At 36.9% G+C, this 12,798-nt stretch overlaps 1 protein-coding gene across 1 annotated transcript in view; it reads right to left on the reverse strand.

The window, feature by feature from the left end:
* Positions 1-12,798, reverse strand: part of LOC125415707 (solute carrier family 22 member 19-like) — a 31,638-nt gene that overhangs the window by 11,431 nt on the left and 7,409 nt on the right. Inside the window, 3 exon segments of the mRNA XM_048458176.3 lie at positions 8,176-8,284; positions 9,718-9,932; positions 11,237-11,352. Of these exon segments, the coding sequence (XP_048314133.2) occupies positions 8,176-8,284; positions 9,718-9,932; positions 11,237-11,352 (440 nt within the window).

A 12,798-nucleotide genomic window follows, 5' to 3' on the forward strand; every position in this document is an offset into this window, starting at 1 on the left:
TAAACCCTCTAATACCTGTCCACTGCAATTTCAGTGGAACTTTGAAACACAAACTGCAACAACACAGAGAGGATGAAAAGAGAGAACCAAGCAAGGAATTCTGTGACATTACAGAGTGGACCAATAGAGCAAACCAAGAGAGCAGGTCAAGAAAGGAGTCCAAGAGAGATTTCAGAGGTTCCCTGAGACACTGGCAGTATAGAGCAGACCAAGAACAGTTCCCAAAGACACACAAAGCCACTGCAAGGATTGGACCAAGATGCAAATAGACTGTGAGCAACAATCGGAGGAAGAGATGGGTAGGTGCCAATGCAAGAATTCATTCAACAACCTAAAAAGCAACATGGTAACACCAGAGCCCAGAGGTCATAAAACAGGAAGACTTAATCATCCTAACACAGAAGAAGCAGAAGTAAACAATTTTCAACATAGCTTTATGAGGATGATGAAGACCTTTAAAAAGGAAATGAAAAATTTCCTTAAAGAAATGGAGGAAAAGGCAAACAAAAATTGGAAGAATTCAATAAACATATCAAAGAAACTCAAGAAAATCAAGAAAAGAAAACAATCAAACTGGCAAATGAAACAGTTCCAACAGTTCAAGACTTGAAAACTGAAGTAGAGGCAATAAAAAAAATACAAAGGGAGGAAATTCTGGACATGGAAAATCTGGGTAAACAAATGGGAGCTGCAGAGGAAAGCATAGACAATGGAATACAAGAGATAAAAGATATAATCTTAGGTGTTGGAGATACTATAAAGAAAATAGGTTCATTTGATCAAAGAAAGCATTAAATCCAACAAATTACTAACACAAAATATCCAGGAAATCTGGGACACCATGAAAAGGCCAAACCTCCGAATAATAGGGATAGAAGAATTCCAGCTCAAAGGCACAGAAAATATATTTAACAAAATTGTAGAAGAAAACTTTTCCATACTAAAGAAAAATACCCCTATAAAAGCACAAGAAGCTTATAGAACATCAAACAGATAGGACCAAAAAAAAAGTGTGTCTTCGCCTTATAATAACCAAAACAGAAAACATACAGAAAAAAGAAAGAATAATAAGAGCTGCAAAGGAAAAATATCAAGTTACATATAAAGGTAGACCTTTCAGAATTTTTCCCGACATCTCAATGGAAACCATGAAAGCCAGAAGGCCCTGGAAAGATGTGCTGCAGAAACTAAGAAAACACAAATACAAGCACAGATAAATATACACAGCAAAGTTTTCGATCTTCATCAGTGGAGAAAACAAAATATTCCATGACAAAACCAGGTTTAAACAAACCTATTCACAAATACAGCCCTACAGAAAAAAATAGAAGGAAATCTCCAACCTGAGGAAGTTAAATGCACCCACAAAAACACAGGCAAGAGATAACCTCACACCAGAAAACCATCTGAAGGGAGACAAACAAAACTACTACCAAAAAAATAACAGGAATTAGCAATCAATGATCATTACTATTTCTTAATATCAATGGAATCAATTCACCTGTAAAAAGACACAGGCTAAGGGAATGTATAAAGGAGGATCCATCCTTCTGCTGCATAAAAGAAACACAACCCAACCTCAAAGACAGGCATTTCCTCAGAGTAAAGGATTGGGAAAAGATTTTCCAATCAAATAGACCCAAGAGACAAGCAGGTGTAGCAATACTAATATCTAACAAAACAGACACCAAAATAAATCAGTCAGAAGAGATGGAGAAGCAAAGTTTATACTCATAACATGGTGTGAAATGTGTTAAGATGTAAGAAATAGCCAATAAGAAGCTAGAGCTAATGGACCAAGCAGTGATTTAATAAATACAGTTTTCTGTGTGATTATTTTGGGTTTAAGCTAGCTGAGAGGCTGGGAGAAACAAGTAGTCCCTCCTCCAACAATAACAGGAACAATCCATGAAGATAAAGTCTCTATCCTGGACATCGATACCCCAAATACAAGAGCACCCACATATGTAAGAAACATTACTGAACCTTAAATCACACATCAAACACAAGAGACTAATAGTAGGAGATTGCAATACCCCACTCTCCCCAATGGACAGGTCAATCAAACAGAAACTTAACAGAGAAATAAGAGAACTAACAGATGTCATGACTCAAATGGACTGAATGGACATCTACAGATCATTCCACCCAAACACAATAAATATACGTTCTTTTAAGGACCTCATAGAACATTCTCTAAAATTGACCACATGCTCAGTAACAAAGCAAAACTCAACAGATACAAAAAATAGGAATAAATCCTTGTATCTTATCAGATCACCATGGTATAAAGTTAGAATTTAGCAACAACATTAATTGTAGAAAGCCTACAAACTCATGGAAATTGAACAGTGAGCAACTGAACCACCCCTGGGTTATAGAAGAAATAAAGAAAAAAAATAAAAATTTCCTAGAATTCAACAAAAATGAAGGCACAACATACCCAAACCTATGGATGACTATGTAAGCAGTGCTAAGAGGAGAGTTCATAGCACTAAGTGCCCACATAAAGAAAGTGGAGACATTTTACACTAGTGACTTAACAACACACCTGAAAACTCCACAATAGAAAGAAGCAGACGCACCCAGGAGGAGTATATGACAAGAAATAATCAAATTGAGGGCTGAAATCAATAGTATAAAAACAAAGAAAACAATACAAGTAATCAATGAAACAAAGAGCTGGTTCTTTGAGAAAATCAACAAGATAGACAAACCCTTATCCAAACTAATCAAAATGCAGTGAGAGAATATCCAAATTAACAAAATCAGAAATGGAAAGGGGGATATAACAATAGACACCAAGGAAACCCAGAAAGTCATTAGGTCAGACTACAAAAACCTGTACGCCACAAAATTGGAAAACATAAAAGAAGCAGACAATTTTATGGATAGGTACCACATACCAAAATTAAATCAAGACTGGGTGAACAATTTACATAGACCTATAACCTACAAGGAAATAGAAGCAGTCATCTAAAGCCTCCCAACCAAAAAAGCCCAGGGCTGAATGGATTTAGTACAGAATTCTACCAGAACTTCCAAGAAGAGCTAATATTTATATTCCTCAAAGTGTTCCACATAATAGGAACAGAAGGACCAATGCCAAACTCATTTTTATGAGGCTGCATTTACCCTGAAAATGAACCACACAAAGACTCAACCAATAACAACCCATCTCATTCATGAACATAGATGTAAAAGTACTCTATAAAGTACTGACAAAAAAATCCAAGAACACATCAAAAAAAAATCATCCACCATTATCAAGTTGGCTTCATCCCTGAGATGCAGGGATGGTTCAAAATAACAAAAATCTATCAATGTAATCCCCCATATAAATAAAATGAAAGAAAAAAACATATGACAAAAAAAACATTTGACAAAATCCAACACCTCTTCATGATAAAGGTCTTGGAGAGATCAGGGATACAAGGAATATATCCAAACAGAATAAAATAATATACAGCAAACTAAGAGCAATGGTTAAAGTAAATGGAGTGAAACTCAAAGTGATCCCACTAAAATCAAGAAGAAGACAAGGCTTTCCACTCTCTCCATATCTATTCAACATAGCTCTTGAAGTTCTGGCTAGAGCAATAAAACAGCAAAAAGAGGTCAACGGGATTCAAATTGGAATGGAAGAAAGAAGTCAAACTTTAGCTATTTGCAGATGATAAGTAACTCCAAAAACTCTGCCAGGGAACTCCTACAGCTGATAAATAACTTCATTAATGTGGCAAGATACAAGATCGACTCAAAAAAAATCAGTAGCCCTCCTATATAAAAATGATAAAGAAGCTGAGAAAGAAATCAGATAAACATCACCTGTCACAATAGCCACAGATAACATAAAATATCTTGGGTAAACACTAACCACATCAGTGAAAGACCCTGTTCAACGAGAACTTTAAGTCTTTGAAGAAAGAAAACGAAGATGATACCAGAAAAAGGAAAGATCTCCCACGCTTTTGGATAGCTAGGATTAACATAAAAAAATGGCAATCTTACCAAACAACAATCTGTAGATTCAATGCAATGCCCATCAAAACCCAAAATAATTCTCCCCAGACCTTGAATGAACAATAATATACTTCATATGGAAAAACAAAAAATCCAGGATAGTCAAAACAATCCTGTATAATAAAGGAACTTTCAGAGACATCACCATCCCTGACATCAAGCTCTATTATAGAGCTACAGTAGGATAAACAGTTTGGTATGGGAATAAAAACAGACAAGTTGACCAATGGAATAAAATTAAAGACCTGGATGCTAATTAACACACCTATGAACATCTGGATCTTGACAAAAAAACTAGAATTATACAATAGAAAAAAGAAATCATCTTCATCAAATGGTACTGGCATAATGGATGTCAACATGTAGTAGAATGCAAATAGATTCATATCTGTCCCCATGCACAAAACTCAAGCCCAAATGGATTAAAGACCTCAATATAAATGTGACTACACTAAACCTGACAGGAAAGTGGAAATAAGCCTTGAATACATGGGCACAGAAGACCACTTCCTAAATATAACACCAGTAGTAGCACAGATACTGACAGCAACAATAAGTAAATGGGACCCCCCTGAAACAGAAAAGCTTCTGTAATACTAAGGACACAGTCAGTAAGACAAAAAGGCAGCCTACTGAATGGGAAAAGATCTTCACCAATCTCCACATCAGACAGAGGCCTCATCTCCAAAATATATAAAGAACTCAAGAAATTAGGCATCAAAATTCCTAGTAATCCAATTAAAAATGTGATACAGAACTAAACATAATTCTCAACAGAAGAATCACAAATGTCTAAAAGACACTTAACAAAATGTTCAACATCCTTAGCCATCAGGAAAAGCAAATCAAAATGGGTCTAAGATATCATCTTATACTTGTCAGATGGCCAAGATCAAACTCATCAATGATGGCTTATGGTAGAGAGGATATGTAGTAAGGGGAACACTCCTACATTGCTGGTAGGAATGCAAACTTATACAACCATTCTGGAGATCAGTATGGTGGTTCCTTAGAAAATTGGGAATCAGCCTACCCTCAGGACCCAGCAATAGCACTCTCAGGCATATACTCAAAGGATGCTCAATACTATTGCAAGGGTATTTGTTCAACTATGTTCATAACAGCATTATTTCCAATAGCCAGAACCTGGAAACAACCTAGATGCCCCTCAACTGAGGAATGGATAAATAAAATGTGGTGCATTTACACAGTGGAGTACTACTCACTGGTTAAAAAATAAATGACGTCTTGAAATTTGCATACAAATGGATGGAACATACAAACCCATCCTGAGGGAGGTAACCCAGACCCAGGAAGATGAACATGGTATGTACTCACTTAGGAGTGCTTTACTAGTTGTAAAGCAAAAAATAATGAGCCTATAGTCCATGACACTAGAGAAGCTAAGTAGCAAGGTGAACCCTGTGGGGAAAAAATATAAATCTACCTGGGAAGGGGAAATAGACAAGATTTTCTAACAAAATTGGGAACATAGTGGTGTGGGAAGAAGGAAAAGTGGAAGGGGAAAAGGAATGGAGAAGGAGAGGGTGAAGGAGAACTTGAGGTAATGGGATAGTTGAGAGAGAGGAGGGACAGAGATGCAGAGTAAGGAAAATGGTATTTTGATTGAGGGAGCCATTGTGGGACTGGCAAGAAACCTGGCACTAGGGAAATTCCCAGGAATTCAGAAGGATGACTCCAGCTAAGACCCTAAGCAATAGTGGAGAGAGTGCCCGAACTGCCCTTGCCTAGTAGTCAGACTGATGAATATCCTAAATGTCACCATAGAACCTTCATCCAGCAACTGATGGAAACAAGGGCAGAGACCCACAGTGGGGCACTGGGCTGAGCTCCCAAAATCCAGTTGAAGAGTGGGAGGAGTGAGAATATGAGCAGAGGTCAAGGCCATGATGTGGATACCCACTGCAGCAATTTACCTGAGCTGATGGGAGTTCACCACCTCCAGTCGAACAGGAAATGACCAAACAAGACACTCTGAATGTGGGTGACAGTGGCTGGGGCACACTGTGGGGCCACTTGTAGTGGCACCAGCATTTATTCCTACTGCTTGTACTGAGTTTTTGGGAACCCATAATCTTTGGATGAATACCCTGCTCAGCCTAGATATAGGAGGGAGGTCCTTGAATCTTCCCCCAAACCAACTGCCTTATCCTCTCTGAGAAGTGGATGTGGAGTGGGGGGTGTGTGGAGGGAATAGGAAGAGAGGAGGAATTGGGAACTGGGATTGATATGTAAAATGAAAAAAGGCAGTTTTTTCCCTATTTTTAAATAAATAAGAAAAAAGAAAAAAGCCTAAAATTTGAAATATCTAAGCACAAACATAGGGATACCATGTAAGGTATTGGGGTAAGCCGAACTTTCTAGATAGAACGCCAATGGCAGAAACAAATCCCCTTACCAGTGGATGAGACTAAGTGGAGATAAAATCTCTGCACAGCAAAGGAAAGGAAAGGATCAGCAGAGCATTCAGCTTTGAAGAAAACCTTTACCAGCTATACTTAAGGCAGGGCTGAATATCCAGAATTTACAAATTGTAGATATTAAAGACTAAATAAAAGAAGCTGTTGATCAACAAATAGGCTAGTAAACTGAATAGATGGCATTTAAAAAGAAAGAAGTGAACACAAAATGCCAAACTCTTTTAAAACATGTTCAGTATCCCTAGAAATCATGGAAAGGCAAATTTAAATTGCTTTGAGATATCACCTCACCTTGGTCAGAATGGTCATCATCAAGAAATCTGACAACAAATATTTGAGGAGCTGTATAGAGTGGGGATCATTAATTCACTGATGGTATGGTGCAAATTAATACAGCTGCTGAGAAAACTGGTTTAAGATTGCTAAAAAAAATTGCAACTATAACTACCAAAGGACCAAGCAATTGCATGTTTGGACATAAACACTGAAGCCTCCAAATTTTGCTTTAGAAATATATTTATGATACCAAAGACCTGCCTAGAATGAATGTTGCTCAGCAACGGTTGAATGGATAACAAAAATTTACTGTAAATATATATATATATATGCATATATATATATGGAATCCTACTCTACTCTCAAGAAAAATGAAATTACGCATTTGTAGGACAATGGATAGACTTAGAAAGTATAAGTGATGCCTCACAGCCGTGAAAGGAAAGCACATTTTATCCCTCATTTGAAGACTGTAGTTAATAATATGTACACATCTGTAAACAAATGTATACATTTGTACATTGTAACAAGTGTAAAGAGAAGAAGACAGATGGAATATTAGGGAATATGGCAGGAATGAATTCTTGTAATGTGCAGGAGACATAAAAGAGGATATAAAGGTAAATGTTTTGTCAGTTCTGTGTCGTGAACTTTTTCACTTTTGGTGGTGGGTGAGGACAGAGAAATGTATGTGATGGTGAAAGTGTAAAATTGAATGCGAAGCTCTACAGCTTAAGAATTGCTGTTCTAACTGGATAGAAGTTCTTGAAATGCATTTATTTTGTATATAGCTAATTTTGGTGTGTGTGATGTTCATTTTGTTCTCAAAGATTTTTTATGATAAAATTTATAATGTTAAAAGTTTTGAATGAGGGAGCGAGATTAGTAGCATACATTGAAATGAAATGACGTGGAGAAAGGCTGATACTAGCAGAAAGAAGTGCTTGTAGAAGGAGGTATAGAAGGCTGAAAAATTATGATAATGTTATGATGAAACCCATTACTTATATGCACTTTAAGACAGGTCCATGAGCACATGCAAGGGTGCTTGAGCACACACACACACACACATACATGAACACCAAGATATGAGGGCAGAGGTGGCACCAGCAGAAATGGCACATGGACAAGAGTGATAGAGGTGAACATAACCACAATACAGTCTAGATCTGTAGGAAAAATGTTAGAACAAAAATAAATGTCAGAAAAACCTAATGAGAAGTGAAAGGAACAGAATTCTTATCCCTCACATTACTTACGTTTTGGGTGATTCCAAATATTCCTATAAGATCTTTATTAGTGCGTATAGCTGGTTCACAGCTGGACTTAATGTATCATGCATAAATCAAACTTTTGAGAAACTTTGGCCAGTTTTGTAATCACTACAATTGATCACTGTTGATAGCTACCCAGGTGTTTACACCAAGTCATGTACCTGATCACAGTGGGGATTAGCTCATTTATGTGTAGATTGTTACCACTAAGAACCGCATAAGTACTTGCTCCAGTCAATGTTATCAAAACTCCACGCAGTATCTGCATTTCTGTGAAGAGGAAATCAGGGACAGTGGTCATTGTCAGGTGAAGGAAGTTGCTTTCCACCCTTAGGGGTGACATATAAAGTGGAAAAATTTACAGAGGTAAAAGTCCACAGTTAAAATTAATTTAAGAAAGGTCACCTATCTCCATGTACTGGTTTATGGAGAATCAATACTTGTAGCAAATTTCAGGAGTTGATGAAAGTAAGGAATTACTAATCAACTTTCATCTTTTCTACCCACTATGTCCTTCCAACATAATGTAGGGCTTTCGTGGGAAAATTAATGAGGTCCGTGTACACATTCAAACACTCAACCGGAATAAGACATGAACAAGAATGATGGAGAGTGAACACGACCAGAGTACATTTTATATACACCTGCATGAATGTCAAAAACAAAAGTAAATGTTCTGAAAACAAAATAAACATTGGAAGAATAGAAGTTGTATTTCTCATGGCACTGCATTTTGAGAGACTCCAAATATTCACACAAGATGTTTATTCATTTTTCAATGCTCAATAAGACAGAGGTATGTTATGGAAGGACATATGTAGACAAGTTGGGGATCAGCTCTTTTTCCAAGAGTGTTTCAAGATTCAAGAATAATGACTTCTAGGACAATCATTAGCATTTTCATAGAGCCATTTTCTATTAACTAAAGTCTCAAAAACTTGAACATTGGAAGGTGTTTTGAGAAAACGCAAGAAGCAGGAGTTGCTGCTGATATTCAAGAGTCATGGAGATTTAAAACAAACTTGAAGACTGCCTGGGTACTGTACTCACTGCATGCGTCCACTTAACTCCACAATTTAAGTCTGGCAGTCCTGCTGCTGTTCTACTCCTACTGCCTTGCACTTTGTTTGCACTTCAGTACAAGCAATATTTAGTATCTTGATACAACTTTCATAACTAGGGTTGTACTTGTAGTGATCCAAGAGTCATAACTGCATTCATACAGCTTGAAAAACATCTTGTCACTGAATTTAAAGCAACAAGACTCAGTGGGACAGAGGAAGCGTCATTTCTGATTGGAATTATAGTATCTAAAACATACATTACTGCTATGAAAATATTATTGAGCTTGAATGGGGTAGGGGCAGATGCTCCAGAGTGATTGCAGGGAGGACAATGAAGCAGAAAATGATGTAATTACATTTTAATTTAAAATGTAACTAAACAATGAACAAATGATCCATTACTGACCTGCAGATACTTTGGTATAAATGGCTTCATGTTCCAGATACTTTCACATATTTAAACTAAACTTACTGATTTTTGTCTCTTCTCTCAGTATGTGAGTGGAAGAATATTCCTCAATGTCTGGTTACAGAAAATTCTCTGGATGTATTTTTTTCTCATAAATAGGAAGGACCTGTAAAACACTGGGGAAAGGGGACTGGATATTTTCCCCCTCTCACCATAAACTCTTTATTCACCTTCAGAAGCAGACACTATGGCCAGTATGGAGATTCCCAACAGGAAAGAGAAAAAGAATTGACTTATTCTACGGCCAATGTGATTCAGCAAAAACATTGCAGCAAAAGAGGCTGGGATGGATGATGCAGCAGTGAGACACTGCATTAGGAAGACATTACTTTTCAGGTGTTGGAGATGGAGGCCAAATCCAAATATAGGTATTGCTATTGTAAATCTATAAGAAACAAAGAGGAAAGTTACATATACTACTTAGAATTCGTGTCCAAAAGCAAAAATATGATTATCCCCAGAAGTTTGTTTTAGTTGATAAAGTATAATGGCCTATCTGTATTTTGGAATATTTACTTGATTGATAATTTAATAATGATCATGAAATCATCATATGTAGACATGTGATATCATTACTGTTGGGTTTTAAGGAGAGGTAGAGACTTTGTGGGAGGCATGATAGATCCAGTTAGGTTTTTAGAGATCTTTTTTCCCTATAACTTGAACTTAGTGATGATTATAACTTTTTTCAATTTTAAAAATATTTTGCTTATACAAGAGAATCATATACAGTGTCTTTTATGACATTCTTCCTCATAACTTCTCCCAGGCCCACAAGTGCATTCTTACCACTCCAAGTTTCATGGTCTTTTTGTTTTTCATTAAAAATAGATTTTTTATACAATATATTCTGAATAAGTTCCCCATCCCCCAACTCCTCCCAGGTCTTCTTCACTTTCCCTAACATGTGGGACTTCACCCTTACTGTCTCTCATTAGAAAATACACAGGAATCTAAGGAATCACAATATACTATGGTAAGATAAAGCATAAATAATTCAGAATAGGACAAGATAAACAAACAAAAAAAGAACAAAAGAGGAAAGCAAAAGAAACACATATACATGCAGAGACACATGTTCATACATACACAAGTATCCCATTAAAACACAATACAGGACTCAATAATGACATAAATGACTTGTAAGATAAAAACAAAATGCCCTGACACAACATTATGAGACACAAAAAAAAATCCCTCCGAAGATACCATTGAGCCAGATTTGTGTTGGTCACATACTGTTGGGAATGGTACTTGCCCTTAAAGTTGGTTTTCTCTGTTGAAATTTGGAGGAAATTAATTTTTTACTTGCAAGTGAACTGAACCCTCCTGTGGCCCTAACTGGGCTTTCTCCAAGTGAGGATATAACTTTGCCTTTGTTTGTATTAATTGAAATGTATACACTTACATAATTTACTTTTGAAATTTTGTCTCCTTTGAAATGGAAAATGGAAAATGGTGAGCACAGAGAAGTCTGGAATATGATTGAAGATTCACCATGAGTCTGTATTGATAAATCTGTCAGGGTGCTGTAGACATACCCCTTACTGTATAAATTAGTTCTGTATTTCTATATTCAAAACCCCTTGAATGCCAAAAGATATAGAAATCCCACAATTTTTATTTTCAACTTGGTTGTTGGAAAAATTCATTTCTATACTGTTTTAAGACTCACCATGTGAAGCCTACCTCAAAAGGCACAGGAGAAATATACGCCTTCGTAAGTTGGGGGTGCGGAATAAGTCACACAGAGCAGGTTTTATTTGTGCGGCCTCCAGCTCTTCCCTCATGGTGGTTCTCACAACCTTCAGCAACAGCATCAAGAACTGTTTAATTCTCACAAAATAATGAGCACTCACAGAATACCAGAGCAGTATCTACTAGTTCTGTCTAGTGAAAAACACAAACATCAGGGACCTAAGGAAAGCATAATCAAAGGAATAAGAAGTGAGAGCCAAATAAATAAAGGAAACTCATGCTTTTTCTAGAGAGGATCCTCAAAATAGTATGTGGCTACAGAATGTTGACATCAAGTGAAGAGTTACTAAGAATCTTGTCAAAAACTCCAGTCATACCATAATGAATTTGAATGACATAGCAAATTACTGTGGTTCTCTCATACGTGCATTCGTGTGTATGTACACGTCTGCCTGTTTTTTTTTTTTGCTTTATTTCTGTGTATCTCATTCTTCTTCAATGCCTAGTTATTACCTCCCTGGGTGGAAAACAGACTTAGAAAAATGAATTCCTTTCAAGGTCTTTATGCCCATTTTAGAGTCCTGATAGTTGAAAGAATACATAGTGTGATACTGAGATGTTGGTTCTCTGGCTGGTTGTATGTTTCAGAGTCCGAGGAACTATTAAGAAGTAAAGATTACCTCATGGGAGTGGTCCTTTAAATAGGGTAGCTGGCCTTTAGTTATGGCTTCTTGGTCCACCATGATGTAACAAGCCTTTACCACAAACTCTGTCTCAGTCTTGCCATGCCTGTTCACTATGGCTAACTGATTGCTGTCAATCTATGAGCACAAATCCTTTTTACTCCGTTTTGTTGTTTCTGACATGAATATTGCTCATGGAGATCTTGGTTACAGCAAAACAAAAGTAGTCAACAAAATAAATTGGTACCATATATGCAGTCGTTATTTTGAAAAATCTGACCATGTTTTAGACCATGCTTGTGGTTTGGTGATGGATTTTGGGAAATGTTTCAGAGGCAAAGTAGAGAAGATGTTTCTTGTGGAAGTTCTGTATGCTTAAATGCTGACACAAATCTGAACAGTGAAGACATTCTCCATGAGACTTCAGATGGGAAAGGGCACTTCACTGAGAATTTGGGAGGAGGAATTTCATCTTCCCCTTTTGAGGAACAACAGAAACAACAATAGAAACAACAACAACAACAACAAATTCTGGCAGTATTCTTACTATGTTCTGAAATTTTGAGAGAGACTGATGCCAAAGCTGTGTACTAATTTATTTATAAATTAAAATTTTGAGACTGCACAGCATTTAGGCTGTGACATGCTGTAGAAGGTGATGAGCGCCTATTTGAGCTAGGCTCCATCTTATATACTCTAAGACCCAACCTCAAGGCTCTTTTGTCCTTTAGTGTACATGTTACATCTTCAGTTCATGTCATCAAGATAATCCCACAGAGGAATGGTGAGAGGGTGAATTAAACTAAGTCATCCCTCACAGATGTGTCTGCAAGTTTTCTCCTAGGTGATCTTGTTGAGGTGCAATCAAAG

The sequence above is a fragment of the Myodes glareolus genome, chromosome 7, assembly GCF_982192425.1.
Source record: "Myodes glareolus chromosome 7, mMyoGla1.1, whole genome shotgun sequence".
Classification (NCBI taxonomy): domain Eukaryota; kingdom Metazoa; phylum Chordata; class Mammalia; order Rodentia; family Cricetidae; genus Myodes; species Myodes glareolus.